Here is a 22,036-nt window from a genome sequence, read left to right as displayed (position 1 = left end):
TACCTTTCAGAGGCACAAAAATTAGGATAATAGGATCCAGATGGTCCTTAGCCTGTCAGCTAGGTGGGATAAGTACTTACAGAGTGTGACAGTGGTGGATATCTCAGGGTGATAACTCCACCTGAGATATCTATCAGTTCCTGGGTTTTTTTGAGGAAGCCTAGCATGTTGACACTCCTGTCTTAAGATGCCTGAAGCTGGTGTAAGACCTTGATGTTGTGTTGATGCTCTGTCTAGTACACTAGTGCTTGTAATCTCACACTGGGCGCATCAACTGTCAGTTATTGTTGTTGCAGAAGCTAAAGAAAACTACGCTTAGTTAAAATTATTTTAAGCTCATCAGGCTTATTTGCACAAAACAGGGATGATGACCAGAAAAGAAAAAAAAAACGGAAGTCTAGATATATGCATATTTTACCAATGTGTGCTTCACAATGCTGTGCACAAACACAGGTATCTACATGCAACTTTATTTATGCAGGTAGGATATCTAGGTCTTAGAAATGCATGGCAGAAGATTACAACACAGATAACGGGTGCCCTACATTAATGTGTTCATTTTTTTGATCTCTGGTAGTAACAATAATTTCTGTGACATGCAAATAATATGATGACAGCACTGATTTAAGGACATTAATAAGATTATTTTTCCTACTGGTTTTATATCCATGAGCGTGGAGGAGTGTTGGATGAACAGTCACATAACAAATTGGGAAATAAAAAAATATTCTTAGAAAAGAAACCTGTAAAAAATAACAAAATAAGAATCAGTGATTTTTCATTTTGTTCAACTATTAATATCTAGCACCTGGAGAGATGTTATTCAAGTGTGATGCTGGCCTGCTCTTCCTTAAGTTTGCTGAGTCAGCAGCCTAAGAAGATTTACTGTGGAGTCAGCTTGAAGAGATACCTGTGATGCAGAATCCAAGCTACATTAAAATGAAAGGGGAAATGGAAGCAAAGGAGCAGGAAGAGAAGAAAAGATTATGAAAAAAAACACATTTACATAGCTGCACTGTTAGAGATTCAGTCGTTTTTGCACCCTCCTGCTTCTCTCACCATGGCTTGTAGTAAACAATTTCTTCTCACTCTGTGAATTAAAGTCTACTGCTTCTCAGAGCGAATGTATGTCCTGCGGCAAGTTCTGGGGACTTCCCGAGGATGAAGTAGCTATGCTGTAAGCCTGCCTCAGGGAGCATAAAGGATCAGTGCTCGCCCCAGGGTTGCAAACCACGAGACCCTCCAGACGAGCAGCTGTCCAGAGGTTGTCTGTGCCATAGCCATAGGGTTAGGAAATGGAATCAATCCAGAGCATACGGTGCTGAAGGCTGCTTCCAGGGCTTCTTTTGCAAAGCAATAGAGACATGTCTATTTAATCAAAATCTATGAGGCCCATTAAAAAGCATAGCTAACCATAAAAGCCCTAAGTGTTGCTATCATTGCAGTCCCCAAGGGCATAGAATCCAACTCAACAAACCTCTCTTTTTGTCTCTGGGCAAGGGGTGAATAGCTCACTCCAGGGCAGCTTGTGCTCCTGAAAAGAAAATTAGGTTTCTTGCAGAATTGTTTGATTTTTTTTTCCCATGTGGAAATCCCTTGGAAGTGAATATTTCAGGCATATGAGTCCTCTTCTAAAACATGATGATTTCTGGGATATATTTCTTCCATGGCATGTGTCCGTTGTGGCCAAAATGGAGAACGTCACTTTCCTAATGAAGGGGACTTGCCTCTTTACTTTCCTGCGCCTATTAGAGCTGACTTGTGTACCTAACTGATGCCAGAAAATTAACATAGGCCTGTATTTAACCACCTACATGCTAGATATATAGATTAAAAAACTTAGTATATTAATATATACTAATGATACTTTTACAGTCAATGGCAAGGAAGAGACACCTCAAGATACTGATACGATCCATCCTAAACCCCATTGGCTTTCCTAACTAAAAATTAAAAATTAAATTAGACCAGACTTTGATTTCTTTAGTTTTTAGAAGCCTCCCTTACCACTCTCTACAACTACCTGAAAGAAGGTTGTAGTGAGGCAGGGGTTGGTCTGTTCTCCCTAGTGGCGAGTGATAGGACAAGGGCAAATGGCCTTAAGTTGCACCAGGGAAGGTTCAGGTTGGATATTCATCCTGGAGAAGAGAAGACTCCAGGGAGACCTTATAACTGCCTTCCAATACCTGAAAGAAACATGCAGGAAGGCTGGAGAGTGACTTCTTACAAGAGTGTCCAGCTATAGAACAAGAGGAAATGGATTTAAATTGAAGGAGAATAGGTTTAGAGTGAACCTTAGCAGGAAATTCTTCAGTACGAGCGTAGCAAGACTCTGGGATAGATTGCCCAGAGAGATTGTAGATAACCCCTCCCTTGAGGTGTTCAAGACCAAGTTGGATGAGGCCTTGAGCAACCTGACCTGGTTAAGGGCATCTCTGCCCATGGCAGAGAGGTTGGATTAGACAATCTCTAAGGTCCCTTCTAACCCAAATCATTCTATGATTCTATGATAATAGGAAGAATTTATTTACTGAGAGGGTTGTCAGGCACTGGAACAGGCTGCCCAGGGAGGTGGTTGAGTCACCATCCCTGAAGGTGTTTAAGAGAAGGGTGGATATTGTGCTGGGGGACATAATTTAGTGGTGTTGATAGGGCTAGGACAAAGGTTGGACTATGGTCTCGAAGGTCTTTTCCAATTGAAACTGTTCTATGATTTTATGATTCCATTGAGCAGTGTGTAGGATTTTATGAATGTCGTGTGGATGATGAATAGATGACAGTAAGTCACAGTTGCCCCACATCTTGGGGTTCATCTTCATAGGGTGATTTGTAATGTTATCATAAATGCTCTTTGCTAACTTTCCTGGAATATGTTTTTCAATAAATCGAGTATTGAGAGTGGTGAGACGCTGGCACAGGTTGCCCAGAGAAGCTGTGGATGCCCTGGAAGTGTTCAAGGCCGAGTTGGATGGGGCTTTGAGCAACCTGGTCTAATGATCCCTGCCCAGGGCCAGGAAGTTAGAACGAGATGGTCTTTAAGTTCCTTTCCAAAGCAAATCCTTCTGTGACTGCAAGTCTAGGCTTCTATGATTCTGTGAAATGTATGTTCCTCTGTGGATGAGGGTAGATGCCAATGAATCACTGTTTCTGTAGTAAGAAAGAAAAAAAAAGGCATATCATTAAATACTTAAGGATTTTTTTAAAAATGAAAAAAGATCCATTTTAAAGAGAAGAGGAAAAACATTTTCCCCACATAATAGCAATTTAACATTTCAAAACTGTTTCTACCACCTTTCCCCCTTATTTGTACAAAACTAAATTTCTAAATACTTAACTGTCTTCAGACAAGACCTACCATATGGAAAGTGAGCACTTTATAACTCTCCTTTCATTTTCTAAAAAGGAAAAAATGACAGCATTTTTTTTTTATTCTTTTGCTATCAGTACAGTTTAGACTGTAAACTTAATCAACATGTAGTTTCCCGAGGGAAAATAGTCTCAATGAACGTATTTCAGCCAGATTTCATTTATGTCATTTGGTGGATTTAACGGTTCCCCAACCTTTGAATGTGCTTTGTGACTGTATTCACTGTTCCAATATACTCTATATGTACATTTATGCTAAAAAATGCTGTTGAAGGAACCAAAGTGATAAAGTTTTTTACTGTTCTCAGCCTTCCAGATAACAAATCTATGCAATGTCTTTTTCTGTCAGACATTGCTCAGTAGGTTTCTTTTAGAGTGTAAAATTCTTATTAATTCCCTAAGAACTTTAGACAGAAGAAAAAAGACACTTCAGCTTCCGTATACTCTTTTCAAATCCTTTTGGTCCCAAAGTTTCCCCCTCACTCAGCTTCTGTGGCCAAAGTGTGTTATTCAGGGATTATTTAGGCTAAATACAAGATGTCAGTTTGGTTATTTGAAGACTCTTAAATCAATTTGTCAATAATTTGAGCTCCTGGTATTTGCATATTTGGAAAGGGAAAATACAGATATTTTTACATTTTTAAAGTATTCTTACCTGATAGTCACATCTGAGCATGTTATATATTTTGACATAAAACTATTTTGGACATTTATTTTGGCTTTCTTGTTTGCTAAGGGCCTGCTAGAAAACCAATAATGAAAAAACTATGTTGGCTAAGATTAGAGATATGCTGAAGCTCAAGGGTATAAATCTGTGTTTACTTCCTCCTAGATATTAAAATGTTCCTTTTTCTTGGTGCCCTCTGACCAAGCCTTTTTTAGTTTTTGTACCTCCGTTAGCTGGTTTTATGCCCCGTTACTTTAAAAACCGAAGAAAATACACAATGTGTTTGCATTGCGATAAAAAGTAAATTCTCATGCTATTTCAGGCTAAGCCAGTCCATATTAATACCTCTTCCAGCAAAGCAGATGTGCCAAATCTAAACCTTTTTGGCCATCGTGTGTTGCCTATCATGTTTAAACTAATGCAGAAACGCCAGGTGAACAACTTGTATGTTAATTTAAAACAACTGTTGAATCTCACGGTATATTTTCACTGTAAAATCTTTGACATCGGAAGGGCAGAGGTTGCTGTTCATCCTGTAACTGTTGGTAGCTGAAGGCATTCCCTTGCACAGAATATTAGCAGAATAGCTGTAGGAGAATCAGGAATTTTGTACAGGCACATCGGAAGGGCAGAGGTTGCTGTTCATCCTGTAACTGTTGGTAGCTGAAGGCATTCCCTTGCACAGAATATTAGCAGAATAGCTGTAGAATTCTGTACAGGCAGGCAACGTCAGTGGGAATGGACTGTAAGATATTAAGGGCCGTGGATGCCCTAAAGAAAGCACACTAATGAGATCCCATCTAGGCATATGTATTTGTTTTTCTGTTCCTCCAAGTCACCTATCTGCCCCCGAATCCTAAATGCTATGGGTGATTTCAACTAAATTTGACGAACTAGTTTAGGTAAAGCTAAAGATTGTGTTAATTCTCTGCAGAAAACTGAACTGCAACATAATCTCAAGCTTGTTAGACTCCAAACTGGAGCTTATCTAGCAAACATTACTCCATGAGATAAATGTCTAAACCTTGTGCTACTGCTCACAAAACTCATCTTTCTTTTTTTTCCGTTTTTGTTTCTTTATTTGGTTTTCTTTCTATCTTACAGCTAATTCAGGAAGCTGGCAATTCATGATCATTGACGTAGTGTTACTGCCTTAGCAGTAACCTAAGGCAGGAGAACTTGGAGATCAAATTTTCTCGTTGCCCCAAGTTAGTACTCGAATTGAGAAATGTTGCAGCTTCTTGTTTCTCAATTCCCTCTGTGTTCAATGGGCCCAGCAGCACTGCCCTGTCTCTGAAAAGCGTGGAAATGATAAATCCACTTAACGTTAAGGTATGCTCAAGTGTTAGAGTGATGGTGCCAAAGACAAATCTGTGAGTTGCGAGAGGTTCGGTTAATCTCAGTGCTGCACTGTGAAGAAGCATGCACTGGCGAGCCACCTGGAGATCTGTCCAGGGTTAAGGAGTTCTGGAAGACATCTGGCTTTCAGACATTCTGAGATTTGTACTTCAGCTAACTTAACCAAAAAACAAATAAAATTGGTGGGTTATATATCCCTTCTATTTTGCAGCTCAAACGACAAATAAAATTATCATTCATATCTGAGTGAAACACAACATTATATATTTATAAGGAGGGACCTTATAAATGCTTTCCAATACCTGAAGGGAACCTACCAGGAAGGCTGAGGAGGGACTTTTTAAAACTGTGTCCACCAGTAGGACAAGGGGAAATGAATTTAAGTTAAAGGAGAATAAATTTAGATTGGATCTTAGGAAAAAATTCTTCAGTACGAGGGTGGTAAGACTCAGGAATAAATTGTCCAGAGAAGTTGTGAATGTCTCCTCCCTTGAGGTGTTGAAGGCCATGTTGGAAGAGATCTTGAGTTACCTGGTTGAGTTGAGAGGAGTCCCTTCCCATGGCAGGAAGCTTGGATTAGATGACCTCTAAGGTCCTTTCCAACCTAGGCCATTCTATGATTCTATGATTTGTTCAGTTCATTGTACTGAACTCCTGATCAAGCATACTTGTTTTTTTCACATTTATTTGTACATGACCTGATATCTAAATTACTCTCAGCCATAAAATCCATGCACGTGGATGGTATAAGTCATGGCAGCTGGGGAGCTCCCCTGGGTGCTCTGGAAAACCAGGGATGGAGACAGCTAGGGCACATCGCAGTGCTGCCTCATGTCCCATGTGAATCTTCATCTGATAAATGCTTTCATGTTTGCATTGACATACTTATTCCTTCTCCACTTGACAGGAGATTGTATGTTCTGTTTACTAGCTGCCTTTTAAACTTCTAATTATCTTTCTGTGAATTAAAGGAGTACAAGGGGACCAGAAATGATAAGATTTATTTTGCTTTGGTTTTCATACTGTAGCCTTTTGGTCACGACATTAATTTTACAGATGTTTAATTGCGAGACACAAAGATAGATATTCAACTACTTTTCCTTTTTGTGTCCACGGATTTTTCCTGTATCTCTATTAATGAAATCCAAACTAAGACTTTGTGGATGACAATTAATATTTGAGGGACAGGTCAACTTGTACTGAGGTCAGCTACCAGTCCATGGCGCTGCTTGCCAAGGGAGGTTTTGGATGTCAGACAATGGGAAGTGGCAATTTTCCAGCTGTGTTCATGACTTCAGAAAAAAGACCAAACATCAAAGAGCTGCAGAAGCTGGCAGAAACCACTGTAAAATAACACCATTAAAATTGTGAAAGACCAAAATCCTGTTTAATGTAATGTAATAACAAATAAAATAGAAAGAGACAAGAATGTGTACGAATTAGTCTGGAGAAAATTCTATATTCTGTACTGATTGTTTGCATTTTGAAAATTGTGTTTTATTCAGTTTTGGTGGTTGGGGTTTTTTGTATGTGAAAATATGAAATATATATATATCTGCTGTCAAAGGTATGATGTGGAAATGCTGAACACAGTAATGTTGAGGATCAAATAAATACCAGTTAATATATATTGGAGTCATCCAGAATGAGGGACAATGTAAAATAGGTTTCATTAATTTTGCTTTCAAACCTTTTACATTAAATATGACAGGAATTCTCTCTCATGGTAGAGGAATTTCTTTTTTTTTCTCTCTCTTCACTACACATTAGACATACAATATGTACATGTGTTACGGTTTTCTTCTGATAGCAGGAAAACCAAAGCAGCCTGAAATAACTGTCCCTTTTCTGACCCTGCCTTTCTCCATGAAAAACAAAATGTTCTTCTTTTTATTAACTTCAATCTGAACCAAATTAAGAGATTACTGCAATTTTATGTTAACCATTTCAAGGGCCTCAGAACTATATTTCTTTTTTGTCATGTTGCAATTCAGAAGTGAGTGGAGAGGAAATGTTTCGTGTTTTTATTCCATTGCATGTATATGGCTGTAGAATGGGCAACAAGGGCCTGAACTCCCCAAGGAGTAAAAAAAAAAAAATACATGGTGGAACTGAGTTTTCTTTCTGTAGCAGAAATACATCAGCAAAACAGAAGTTAACTTCTGGACATGAGCAGGGAGCTGAAAATGAAGCTGTTAATGTTAATAACTGAAAAACTCAGGACACTTCAGATCCTGGGCAGGCATTAATGTGGGAAAATTCATCAGCCTGAGCAACAACATTTTCTGAGCTTTTCGCCTTAGTGAAAACAGCAAGCAAGGGCATGGCAAGGCAAAATATTTTTCCTGAGGTCATGTTACAGGTATTGCGTGACTCTAACCAGCCACCACTGTTCAGTATAGAGGCAAAATTCAGCTTGTACTGGTGGAATGTACACTCTATCACTACACATCACAAGGTGTGGGAATCTAGGATCGCTGAAAATTTCAGAACCAGATATGAATAAGGCTACAATGTCATCATTGTCACAGGAGAAGTAGGAGCCAGTGTTTTCAAGTCCAAATATATAACATTAGGGTTTCTTAGTTAACAAGGACCTTAATAAATATGACATGTATAAATATCCCAACAGAACCTTTACCTCTTTTTGCCCAGGATGCCATTTTATTGACTCTTCCAACCATTAAGAAAACTAAATGTGGGAAAAGAGACTTGGACATATCAGCCAGCACTTATTAACTTTAGTGTAGAGTAGTGACATGGATGCTCGGGCTTTAAAGCCTTTTAATTTCCTTCTTTTTTTTGGTGACACTGAGAAATTGTCTCATTTAAACACGGAAAAGGCTTTGAGTCCGAAGTATCTGCGCATTGCAGTCAGCTGCAAACAGCACATCTGTTACCCTGGGAGAGAACCCTTGTGCCACCGAGTTCTGCATCAAGAATTACCTTGTACCTGCCAATCGAGGTAACTGGCTTAACACTTTAGATGCCTGCTGCATTTTTTTGGAGCTAGGATCAGCAGGAGATGTACACAAGGATAATAAAACGCATCCTGAATCCATCCTTACTCGATGAGATACTGCTTATCTGAGCGAATTTCTGTACAGCAGTAATGCAGAAAATGCAGGAGCAGAATCTGGGTCACGACAAGACTCTGAAAGTGAGACCTGTGGCTTATCTGTCAGGGTCTGAAATGCATCCAAGTCCTGCTGGTTTGTTTGGAACGAATTCACCTTTTAAGGGGGAGATCTGCTCTGAGAAGAAGACTGTCTCTATCACTACGTGTTGTCCAACCTTAAATCAAATCATACCCTGCAGTGATAGAAAAGTAAATTAGGAATTTGAAATAGCGTGTGCGATCTGACACTGTGTTTTGTTGGTTTGGTTTGGTTTTGTTTTCTAGCAATTTAGCAGGGCAACGCATCACATTTCTGAACTTCTTGAAACCTGCTCGTGGTTCAGCTCGTGAAATGTAATGTAATCACTGGCTGGATTTCTTAAGGGCAGTGCATATGTGCTAAACTCATTGCTGCATGCATTTTATGCTGCCAGCAGAGCAGTCAGGAGAGCAGGCGCTAGGTCCCACCTGTCTCCTACCCTCACAGTTGTCTCGTGGGCAGTTTCTGCACAGCTTATTTATCCTCACGCCATGTGAAGCAAAGCATTTGGATAAGGAGTCACGTAGGGATAGGAATCCCACTTTTTTCAGGAGAATGTGGCCTTCTGACATCAAGGTTCATAAGATTTAGGGTTTATAATGGCAGAGTATTCTTGAGGCATCAATCAGTTAATAATAATACTAACATAAAAGGTTAGGAAAGGAAAAAAAGTGGAAACTTGGGAAGAAGAAAGAGGGAGCTGTATGTCTAACATATCTAGTGCTAGAACTAATCTCAAATACTGACCTCAATTTGATCTAAAAATGTTCTGTTACAATCCAGACCTTTTATACGACATGTTACTCTTTCAAAACACCATTTCTGCTTTTTGGGATCCTATGCCACAACAATGTGAAAAAAAAACCAAAATTAAAAAGCATGAGTATTTAGGTTTGGTTTCTAACACAGAAGATTTAATGGGGTGTAAGAACGCTACAGCTGGCCCACTGTTAATAAGTAGCGCTGAATATTCTGCCCAGTGTGTGATGCGGGCTGGAGCTTTTATTCTGCATTGCTGGTTCCTGTCTCTGTTCCCTTTCTGTAGAGCTGCTGCTCTCAACTTCTCAGAGGATGGATTTAGTTTGGTGGGTCTAGAATTTTTAACGTGTGTATAAAGAAAATCCCACTACACTTCACACCCCTTCTAAGATGTTCTAGAGTTCAACTCTGTGAAAATGTCAGTTATTGCTGTTTGCCTATTGTGTTTTTATTGTGGCTAAGACAGGGATCCCTGATGACTGTGACTCTGGGCATGTGCTTCTGTTTTATGGCGTCTATGAAAGCAACACATTTTTGTTGTTCCTTTGAAATATCAGGAATGGGGAAAGAGGTCCAGAGTTGTGCTCCTTCACCTGTTCGCTGTGTGTTCACGAGAGGGGCACATCTGAACTGCATTCAGATCTCAAGTCATGGTCCGAGTTCAGAGCTCAGGTTCTGAAAATACAGGTTATAAGATTAAAGACACAGGCCAAATCTCCCATTGTAAGTCAGTAAACATTATTTTTCGATAAACTTTAGTTGAGAACTCGACTACTTTAGTTTAATGAGATAAATACTATTCAACAAGCCCAATGTCACTTCTTACATTCATTGATGTCTAGGGCATCTTTAAACAGGTATCATTTTTAAGCTTACAGATGCCCAGGACAGAAATATTGCATTTGGCTAAATTACTGTGAATCACAAAGGTACCAAACACCGTCTGCTGCATCAGTGGAGGGAATTATGTTGATGGAAATGATCATCCCTTTGGAATGATTTGACTACCCAGAAGTTAGCTATTCATGTCATGATATAACTTCATATCACCAGAAATGATGTTTTCTGACAACTATGTTTAAATGTTACTGTTGCAGATCCTCAAATACTGATCAGCCATGGTTAAATCTTGTGCTTGATGATGGTGCAGTATTTCTGCTGGCTTATAAAATCTAGGGTGCTTAAGGCTGAAAAACGTTGCACAGATAAGTTTCCAAGAACTAGGGAGGAGATGGGATTCATTAATGCAATGTCTGCAGCTGCCCAAGTCACCTTGGGATTTCAGTTTTGGTACTAGCAAGAAGAAACACAGATAATTCAAGTCTCTACCTGTACCATGTTTTTCACCTAGATTATGTAGACCAATATATATTGACCAACAGTGAGTGACCAAAATATTAACGTGCTGTGAGGGGAGTGTCTGCTGATGCTTCTCAGTATCAGGGCATTGACACGGTCTTAAATGCAGAGATGAGGCATCCACCTTTAGGCAGACAATCATAACAATAGGAACCCTTTTTTATTACTTCATCTAATAAAAGTAGCATTAGTATCATCCTCTTTGGTATAAACTCAGACTGAAGGATTACAGTGGTTATTAACTTTATAGGGGAAAATTTTGGAATTCTCTATTGTGTAGAAAACTCAGTTTTTTCAATATCTTTTGTCATCCTGCAGGAATATGTCCATATATCTAGACTTTTTTTCCCCTTTCTTTTCCCTTTTTTTTTTTTAAATTTTTGTTCCAGGTATTTCACACTGACATCTTGAAGGAGAGTAAATACTTTCCTTATTCCTGAACTGCTTTACTTGAACGACACCTCAGTTCCTCAGCTGATCAATGCAATTTTTTATACAGAATTTTGTGTTTGTAGCAATGTCAAATGGCTTCGAATGTGGCTCACGCGTGTGAAAACACATCATACTCTTTGTATTCATAAATTAAGATGTCAGAGGAACAAGGCAGCTCACGCACCCCCGTTCTGCCAGCAATCTCCTTACAGCATTGCTGTATTTTCCTCCCAGGCAGTGCCACAGCCCAAGGACAACCAAAGCTGGTCATAAATGCCTCTAAGTGACTTTCTCTGGCAACTTGATGTTACTGACAATGTTTTTTTTCCTGCTTATGGCCTCACTGCTCATCTTTGGGACTATTTCCTACATTGCCTCTCCTCCTTGCTAATCCCCTCTGCTGAGTTCCACGCTGGCTCCTCTTACAGCGTTGTGCTCTGAGACACCATTCAGTCTGCTTCCTTCTTCCCTTCATGAATATGTACTTTATTCCCCTCCTTGAGCTTTTGCAGTGAAATAGTGGCAAAACCCTCCAGAGATCGGAAGGAAGAATAAAGGTTTGTTGAGAAAGCTACTCTAGGCACAGTCTTTTGTGCAAAGATTTGATTCTTTGTGGGTTTTTTTTTGGTTGTGAGTTGGTTGGGTTTTTTTTTCCCCTCCACTTTGGCACTGAAAGGAGAAGGAGGGAAGTTGAGAGTACGCTTGAACCCTTCCCATTACCACCGTCGTAATGAGCTCTTTGCCTCCGTTCTTCAATATTCTCGCCAGTCCCAAAGCCCCTTTAGGGAATATTAGAGTGAGAGCTGTTGGAGCACTTGCTGGAGCTGCCTGGGAGGAGGAGTGAAAGGGAGGAATGTGTGTGATAGTTGAGGGCAAATAGCTTTAATTTAATTAGTAGATTAATTAAAGCTTTCTCCCATGGGTAGGGTATATGCAAGTGTGTGGATAAAGTGTTTCTCCAGCCTCCTGTAGCTGTTCATCACGCATTTCTCTTCCAAGTGTGACTCAGATGGAGTTTCTACTGAACTTGCTGGGAGCCAGCACAAGACAAATTTCCTGTCTAAGATCTTTTCTCTTCAGGGTTTTGTTTAAATGTAATGAAGTATAAATGGGCAAATAATAACGAGTAATAACAAGAGCTCGCCTTGCAAATGAATGTGGCATTCGGCAGCACGACAAGTGCAGAACTCCTGAAAGCTTCTCTGTTTCCCAATGTCCCCACAGTGAGAAAAGTCTTGTATTAGCACAGATTCCTGCAGCCTTTACTTAGTGAAATTCATCAAGAGTTGTTTTTTTCAGTGTGATAAACCATTCAAGGCTATTTGGTAACCTTGAGTCTGTATGCTTCACTTAGGTCCTGAGCAAAGCAGATGAAATCCAACAGTATCCTGGGCTGTATTAGCAAGATGATAGCCAGTGTATACAGGGAATTGATTATCCTGCTCTATTCAGCACTTACTGGTCCACTTCTACTCGATATATTAAAGATGTTAGTCAACTGTAGCAGGTTCAGAGAAGGGACACCAAGATGGCCTGTGAGGAGAGGATGAGTAAAACTGATTTATTTAGCTGGTGGAATGAGACAAACTTTCGGAGCAACGTAGTAATAGCCTTACAGTATGTATCAGAAGGTCACCAAGAAGAAAGAGTCAGACTTTTCATCATGACAGGAGAACAGTGGACTATGGGCATAAGCTGAATCAGGGGACATTCATGATAAAGAGGTATTTTTACCCTAAGGATAGTTGAGCTTGGAGAGGTTGTGCAGAGGAAAGGCCATGAGAAACCTAGTTTGATCCCAGTGCTGACTTTGCTTTGAGTGGGAGGTTGACCTGAAGTCTTCTGGAGGTCCCTTCCAACCTGAATTATCCTGTGATTCCATGGTTCTCCCTGAAAAACACTTCATAGATAGTTGCCATGGTCTCACAACCATCCGAAACAAGGATGTCTGGATGAAATCAAGGGTATGTGAGTGACTGAAGGTTTAAACATAGAACCTGTATACCAGGAAAAGAAGGTTAAGACAGCTTTAGAGTACTTTTTATAGTGGACTAGTGTTTTTACTGAGAAATGACACTGATATATCAGAGAAAATCTGGGAGCTGAACATGCAAAATAATTTTCACCTGCGAGTTTATTCCATTGAATCAACAGTTCGTAAGATTAGATGAACAGTGTGTGCCAGATTGGTAAAAATAATTAAAGTTTCTCTTTTAGTCCCCTCACTGCGAGTCTGGACACCATATCTCAGATTTCTGTAAATATAAATCCTCATTACCCAGACAGACAGAATGCATTAAAACAGGTAGATTCTACCCTCCAACTTTCACTCCAGTAATTTGTACTAAATAATCAATCTTAACTGTTGTGGTTGATCTTCACAAAGTAGTTACCTGAGAGTTCAACAGTCTGACCACAGAACCTGGAGGAAAAAAACCCTCACTATTGATCCTCCCTCCTCAAAATTTCCACCAATTTACACATACATTACTTGCCTATAAACCCTGTTCAATGAATTTCTACTTACTGGGACAATCACTCATGGAAGTTTAGCTAAAGCTTGGCTCTACACTGGGTTCTCCATTGCCAGTGGCTCTGGCGTGTTCAAGCACTGCCATGCCACAGCCTGCATCAAGAACTAGATAGTGTCCTTCGAAGAGATTTTCAGTGATCTCTGCAAGCCCCAGACCACTGATGATGAGCAGTGAAGCCATACAACCCACTTTTGCTCCGTGATAAAAGCTCTCAGAGTGGTGAGAAACTTCCCATGAAGTTTTAGTCAGCTTTGACAGGGGTTAGACCCTGATTTGGGCACTTAAATCTCATTGGTCTTGAATGTTTTTGAAAGTAAATGGGAATTACAATGTTGGCAGGAGACTGTCAGCCTTTCAGGCCTAAACTGAGCTCTGATAAATGAAGGAGAAAGACATGTAACGTGTTAGTGGGAGTTTCACCTCCAAAGTTTTATCTTTGGAGGAGAAAGTCTCAGGAACAGTGGGAGATAGTAATTTTACATAACACAGTCAGCAATCAGAAAGGACTATTGAACCTTTAGTTTTGTCTCAAGAGCATTACGTCTAGTAAGATTTTTAAACTGCATCTTCCCAGTACAAGGCTTTGAGAAATGTTGTTCAGTATTGGATGCTCCATCCCTGGAAGTGTTCAACGCCAGGTTGGATGGAGCCTTGAGCAACCTGATCTAGTGGGAGGTGTCCCTGCCATGGTAGGGGAGTTGGAACTAAATGATCCTTGAGGTCCCTTCCAACCCAAATCCTTCTATGATTCTATGATTCTACAATTCTATGATTCTATGATTCTGTGATTCCATTGCCTGCTATTAGAGATAGAATAACGGTATATTTTGGTTAACTCAAGATGTGAGTTGCTGTGGAAGTCAGCAGCTATATTAAGAACACCTTACCATGCTCAAAGAGAGGTTTTTTTCAAACAATTTTCAAGATTAAAAAGCAGGTGAAGGCAAACTCAAAAATGGGTTTACCCCATGTTGCATAACACATCTTTTGTCCAGAGTTGTCACTTCAGAAAGCATCCACTGAGTGAAGGGAATTGTTGATTATGCTGCTGCTATTTTCTAATCTGCAGTGAGACCTGCATCCCTCCAGGAGCATTAGAAGGTAACTGTGTCTTAAATTCATGTAAGCCAGTTTGAAAAGGATCAATGCCTCTTTTTTTTTTTTTTTGGCAGTGTGCTCAGTTTGTGGATTTGTTTTTTTTTCTCCTGCATGATTTGCTTAAAGCATGGTGTCAAAACCATGCTACACACTATACAATTGTGCCTTGGTTTGAATAAGTTTCTAATCGCTTTACCCTTTCACTTAGTCTGAAGTGTTTTGAAATTACAGCAGTTTGGGTGCCATTTACACAGGCAGATAAAAATGCAGTCAAGGAACAACTAAAGGCCTTCCTGGAGACAACAATTTGTTTGACTGCCAAGCCAGTGTTGTGGGTACCAGTAACAGTGTAAATCAGTTCTGAAAAAACCCAGATAATCAGAGATCCTCCCCTAAACCTCTCTATTTTTAACTCAACATTTTGCAAGTCTTAGTCCTGGTTTGACCAGTTATGTCATTGCTTGATAAAAGCAGAGATTAAATCTAGCAACGTTGTTTCTGTGACGAAGTAAGTTTCTTTTGACAATGCTCACATAATAATTTATCACTTTTAAGTTAAACTTTTAAAACTGAAAGTCATAAATAGTAAAAACTGTAATTCACTACAAAGTGAGTGATGTGAGATACCTAGTAGATTGAAGTCCTCTCTTGCATTACTTTATAGACAACATATACACAAGAGGTGAATCAGACTCTTTTTCATCTCTATGTTGATATAAAGCACTGTCCCTGAGGGATTTAATAAAAGGTTTTGTTTTTACTGTTTCTTTGCTTTTTCCTGTCTGTATTTATTTATTCCTTTCATAAAATCACAGAATCATGGAATCGTAGGAGCACATAAGCATAGAAGCATAGAATCACAGAATGATTTGGATTGGAAGGGACTTAGAGACCATCTCGTTCCAACTCTTCTGCCGTGGACAAATACATTTTCCACTAAAGCAGGTGGCTCAAAGTCCTGTCCAACCTGGCCTCTCCTTATTGTCATGGTGCCTGATACGACATGTCATGGATGGAGTGGAAATATTCTCATCTACTTTGCAAAGAAAAACAATCACAACTTTATTGAATAATACAGAAATGCAGAAGGAGAAAGAACACCTAGTGGTATTGAATTGCTATGTTTGACCCCATGTACAAATGAAAATGCCAAGTGAATTGCACAGTTCACTATCATATCTTTACCATGAGTTCAAAGCATATTTTCTGTTCCTGGAGTTTCTCAAGACTACTGGTGACTTTTCTCATTTCTGTAGATCCACTGAAATAGCTTGTGTAGTGAAATCACATTTTAAAACAATTGTGAACACTCTCACACAGAGCAGACTGAGCAGAACAGTATTTCTTGAATAACTGAAAGGTAGATCTTTATGCACCAAATCAGACAGCTTGCCTTTTTGACTTCTCAGTATGGAAAGTTTGGGGAAAGAAAGTTGCTCCTGACATTAACTACACTTGCCTTGCTCCCAGTTTGATAGAGTTGAACTGAAACAAGAAGAAAGAAAACTTACTTAAATTTCTTACTGGAATCAGCTGGCAACATGTATTTCCATGAACAGGGAAGGGTATGGTATGCTTCTGACCTGCACACTTCTCTTCATGTAGTTCCTTCCCTCAGGCATCTGCATATTTGAGTGATGCCTTGCATAAACACGACTCTCAGATTTGCTCGTCTAATTTCCACATATAGCTAGGGCAGGTCTGTAAGCAGCACGGATGTGTTCAGCTGGGCCTCTGCTCAGGATTATGTACTAACAACAGCTTTCTTAATGTGTCACAGTAAAGTAGCACCTTGAGAGTATGAGAGGAGATGTGTAGGCTTTAACATAATAACACAATTGTTATTAATATTACCATAATGTCAGGAGAACAACAAAGGATTAAGTACTGCAAGTTGCAAGCTGTACATCCAAATTCATTTTCACGGTGGCTACTTTGATAAAAACAAGCGAAGAAAAATTAAAGCTCTCGGTGTGTTGTAGATCTATACTGTAGCTAGTTGTTTTTCCAGTTTTGTGTTCTCTCAGAACTAAAGAGACATTGATTGTATTTATTGTATACAAATATATGCCTCTTCAAAACTGGTGTGAGTCAAACCCTTTCACTTCACTGAGAGTAATATTTTTTTTTTTTTTTAGGAGTGAATTTCATGCAATATCCACTTGGTTTCTTGCTTTTTTCCTAGCATGTGTCAAAATATACTTAAACTGCACATATCACTGATATCTTCTGGGAAACAAACCAGACTGTCTATGCTGAATCCAGGAAATTGCAAATGTCCTTGAGGCAAGAGAAATGAAATCAGGAGGCCATGAAGCTCAAGCTTACACTTCCACTTGAATTGTGTTCTGCTGTTCCGTTGTCGAAGGCTGACTCAACAGATTAAAGGCTCCACCACTGCACAGTTAGTGGAGAAACATGAAACATGTGGATCCTTTCAGGAAAACATGATAACATTCAAATATCTTTTTGTTCAGCAGAGAAACATTTTGTTATTAACAATCTAAACCTGGGGTTATTTTCTCAAATACCGCGTTGCTTATTAGTAGAGATGACGTTTCTCTGGCTTTGAGGTTAATATTTCTTCCCTTTCTTTGCTTTCTGTCTCAGTTCCCATGTTTGCCACTATTTATTTATTTGTTTTAAATCTTTTCTTGTAGAGGGCTACAAAACTGCATAAAGATGGTTATGGGAAGTCACATCAAAATATTCTGCCAATGAAAGCTTAAGGAAAGCTGCAGGGACAGGTGAAGCACATCACTCTAGTGCTCACTCTGTGCCCAGTAGACAACATTTCAAATATCACCTCAGCCAGGCTTACTCTGATACAATTGACTAAATGTAGTCAGATTAGTCAGATACATCTGACTAGCTGTGACTGTCTGCAAGGAAAACAGTAAAATCTGAGATTTTAACCTTAGGCTTTCTTTACAATCAGCCAAGCCCTGGCTTTGACTTACCTCTACTAAACAAACCACTAAAAATAGGAAGGATTAATCACACTCTTTTGCCCTTTCACTACATTCTGAATCTAAACCTTCTTCTCAAAGGTCTATGATTACCCCATAGGACACTAAAATCTGAGCATGGTGGGTTTCTTAGTGTTTAACATTCTTTGATAGATTTGACATAAGTTCACACAGATATATATATTTTGAACTTGTATAAAATTTAAGATCCACAATCAAGCTGGAAAGAGTTCTGCAGGTTAAAAATAGGTTTGTGAAGAAACATTGCCTTTTGTTTATTCATATGCTGCTTGCATAAACAATATCTATGACAAATATGTTATTGTTATTATTACTAAATGACAGCTTTTCTAATCTGCATATGCTGAACTGCATAGAAACTGCCAATTTCATGCACTGAGACAACCCCTGGACACTTCTTTCAGACCTGGGCAATTGTGGAGAACCAGCACTAGCAGCAGAACCTTGCTATTCCCTAAATAACCCTAAAAGATATTCTAAGAACTTGAATGTCAGCCAATGCAATTTTCCCAGTCTTTGGTGAGGTTTAGGGGATGATATAGCAAAAGCCCTCATGTTCTTGGGAGATCCTAGAGATCTGTGACAGTATATATTTTCCAGGCCCTTGGGAGCCCTTAGAACAGAACAGTGTTTGTTTTGAAGATAAACGAATCTAACATGGTTATGCCTGGTGTATCCCACGGGGGGAAAATAGCTGAAATTTATTACCAGGATCTTGGAGATGAAATTGTGTAGCATTATCTGTTCCTACAAATAGAGAGAGTAAAGCTTTCCTAGAGGTTCCCAAGGAAACACTCTCTGTCTTGGAAATAGGGCTGGTGGCTTGTGGCTGTTACAAGATGAAAAGCGGGAGAATGCCCTTGTGCCTCCAAGTGCACACAATTAGACACTGGAGCAATTAGACACTGGAATAATCTTCCGAGACAAGTGGTGGATTCCCCAACCTCAGATATTTTTAAGGCTCAGCTTGAAAGGGTGCTGGACCATCTCATTCAAACTGCATTTATTTACCTAAAAGGGTTGGGCTAGATGATCCCTAAGGTCCCTTCCAACCCAGTAATCTGTGATTCTACAATTCAGCAGTCAGAAGCGTAACACATGCACCAGCCAGCCAGTTACATGTGCCTTGGGGTTTACTCAAGCGTCCACTTAGTGTGTGGTAGCATTTCGATGGGTTAAGTGGTGCAAACTCTTCACTCCATTCCCTCCGTTGGGAAGGGAGGGATGTTGAACTGTGCCCGCCGGTCTCCAAAATAAACGGAAGTAGATTGAATTCAGGCTTTTGTTCTCCCTGTTTGCTTGTTCCTACTTAGTAGTTGAGGGAAAACAGAAAACTTGACAAGTACTCTACTTCATCTGTAGTTCTCCATCATCAAGAGTGAAGGAAACAAGATGGGAAATAGGAAACAATAAAATTGCTTCAGTGACCCAGGGGGACCTACTCCATCCTCAGCTGGGGCACTGATTTTCCTGATGTTTTCCAGAGTGTGACTTGAACCTTAGCAGTGCCCCAATAAAATGATCAGATACAACCTGTGTTCATTTTGCCCTTGATTTAATATCCTCTGGCCACTGTCTGCAACAAGAATGAAATCTTGTATTGATTTCTGGGAATGGGTCACATTCTTAGTTTGTTGCCGCTCTGGGATTACCCGTATTCTGTTGGTTGCAATGTTCCTCTTATAAATTAACTTTTCTTTTTTTTTTCCTTTATTTCACCTCTACATTTTACTTCTTGTTGTCTGCCTTACAGCCTTAAAGACAAAAATAAAATAAAAAAGGCCAACCTGAAAAGAAGAGATTTCTATGAAGTCATCTCAGTTTAACTGGCATTGAGTTCTCTTTTGGCAAGAAAGTTGCCTTGTATTCACTGAGAGCAAAGGAAGAAGGAAACACTGAGGAATTGAGAGGGATGAAAGACTGAGAGAAAGAACTTTTAATTTTGAGTCCTGAGTGGAGTTAGTGGATTGTGCAAGACTCATAAGAAACTGGTGGAAGATCAAACTGAGCCTCAATTGATTTCTGATTCCTCTTTATATTATTTCTTTATTTAGACATACCTTTGCTTCAGCCTTGTATAAGGAAGGAACACAATAAAGTATATTACAAATTCCACTTTGACAGGAGGAATAACATAACCCCCCTATACAGTTTATAAGCACTAAAATTCCATAAAGTGGCCTTAAGTATTCTGAGGGGGGAAAAAAAAGAAAACAAAAAAACCCCAAATACAAGTTTGTTGCAATTTTCTCTCTGTGGTTGTTTTTATTTCTTTTTCTTTTCAGAATGCGACCTCAAAGCTTAATGATATTTCACCACAAATTCACTGACTTTTTAAAGTTTCTAATTGCTTTTTCTCCTCCTTTTTTTCCCCCCACATTTCAGGTTACGGCAACCCATTCCAACTGCATCATTAAAAAGGAGCAAGAGACTTGTCTGGAGAAGATACGGAGGGCAGCTGCCCTGAACCCTCTTAATGACTCTTCTCCGGGTGAGTTTCAGCTTGGGCTAGATCATGTGCATTGAACTGATGGTTCCCAAACATTTTCTGGCACATCTGCAGGGATTTTCAGCAGTGTCGATGCAAACATCTTACAGTAAGAGAAACAGGCACTGCAGCTGAATGAGCTTAAAGAAACGTTATAAGGACACAAAAATCAATCAGTGGGGATGTACCATAGTAATTGCCATGAGGTTGGGAATCTGCTTCTGTACTTTAGGCGACACAGCAACATGTATCTATAAAATTAATCCAAAAAGAAAAAATAAAACAGAAAAAAGAACCCACAAAAAAGAACTGTATGCCTGTAAAGATCTTGACAGTGTTTATGTTTTTTGCTGGTACAGGTGGCAACAGCTATAGGGGACTGAACATAAGATTAAGTGCATCATTGGTCTGTTCTGTAACAGCTCATTCCCCCTCGTCAGCTCGGTTATAATTTGTGCCTCTCTCACACACGATCTGAAAACCTTTACAGGGATTAACATTGTGATGACCGTAATCTTGATGAAGACTACTTGTGCTATTGCTGAGATAAGAAACTGAGGCAGCAGGCAAAGAAGAAATTAATAGTTTAATATCCTGTCTCATTTCCCACTGACTGCAGCAGGAGCTGCCTATGACCAGCACCAGGGAGAGAAGGGCAGAGAATGACAAACAACCTAATTGGAAATCAGGGTCTATTTTCTGAGCTCTGTCCAAACTGCTTCTTCTGCTGTGACTGGAATTGGTAAAACTGCAGAGAAAGGCAGATAAAACACACTGTGTGTGTGATAAAAGAGAGGAGACTTCTCTCCCATTTTCCTCACTGCATATTTTAGCCCAGAAGAAAGGCAGGGCAGGGTGCAGATATTTAGGTTACCAGAGTGTCCTCTGAAGCAAATCATTCCTGCATTTCAGTTGCCAGGAGTATTTCTAGCAGAGTCCTGCTATTCAATACAAGCTCATTTTTGTTCTGTTTCCCAACTTTGGGCAAATGAGCTGCGTGGTTGAGTGGAATTAAGAAAAGTATGTACTTAAGGCAGTTCATTTCAGCCCCAGGGATGTGTCTTTGCAACCCTCTTTGTGAATCACAGAATTTCCTGATTTTTCCCTGCTACAGAAGTGGCATAAGCAAGGACAAAAGGGTAAAAACCCGTTTCTCTTCCCCTACCACCAGAAGCTGACCATGAGCCTACTTCTTATGAATATGCAATAACTATTATTTGGATTCAAGAATTCATATATTTTTCCCAGGTCAAAAGAGACTATTTCAACAGCTACTCAAATCCAGAAAAAAACTGGTAGCTAGGGGACTATTCATGCTGAACTACTCCCCTACTGCCTGTTCCAAATTCAAAGAGCACAGCTCAGAGATAGAGGATGCCCAGAGTCACGGGAAAGACTTTTGCATCTCAATTTAATTAAAATGTGTCTCCCACTCAGGCAGGCATGGACTGAATCCTTTATGCACTAGCTCAGCAGCAGAATCCAGCTGCTCTTTATTCTCTCCTCCCAGGATTTTTTGGATTGAATCATTGTAAAGAAGATTTTCCCAGGCTCATTTCACATCTTTCTGTTGTTCACTGCATTCTGTGGCAACAAGTTTCACAGTTTCCATGGCCTCGGGTAAAGAAGCCACATGCCCTCAAAGACATCTAGTTTCCAGTGAGGAATTCTGGCATATTTCTTGTTGGAAAGCCATTTCATTTCACAGATCCTGTTTGTTGCTTTTTTTCCCCTACCTTTCTTTAATCACCGTAGACAAATATTACATCTATTTCATTTCACCTCTGGGACTATAGCATTCCACTCTATCCCCTTTAAGTACTCCC

The 22,036-nt window shown here is 39.6% G+C and overlaps 1 protein-coding gene across 1 annotated transcript in view; it reads left to right on the top strand.

The window, feature by feature from the left end:
- Positions 1 to 20,107: 20,107 nt before the first annotated feature.
- Positions 20,108 to 22,036, top strand: part of LOC104280429 (pituitary adenylate cyclase-activating polypeptide type I receptor-like) — a gene marked incomplete at both ends in the record, with an annotated part of 41,611 nt that continues 39,682 nt past the window's right edge. Inside the window, one exon of the mRNA XM_009878076.1 lies at positions 20,108 to 20,213. Within this exon, the coding sequence (XP_009876378.1) occupies positions 20,108 to 20,213 (106 nt within the window). The remainder of the gene's footprint in view (positions 20,214 to 22,036) is intronic.

The sequence above is a fragment of the Apaloderma vittatum genome, unplaced genomic scaffold, assembly GCF_000703405.1.
Source record: "Apaloderma vittatum isolate BGI_N311 unplaced genomic scaffold, ASM70340v1 scaffold12331, whole genome shotgun sequence".
In the NCBI taxonomy this organism is placed as follows: domain Eukaryota; kingdom Metazoa; phylum Chordata; class Aves; order Trogoniformes; family Trogonidae; genus Apaloderma; species Apaloderma vittatum.
The sequence above is the reverse complement of the archived record's forward strand: the minus strand, read 5'-3'. Positions and strand labels throughout refer to the sequence as shown.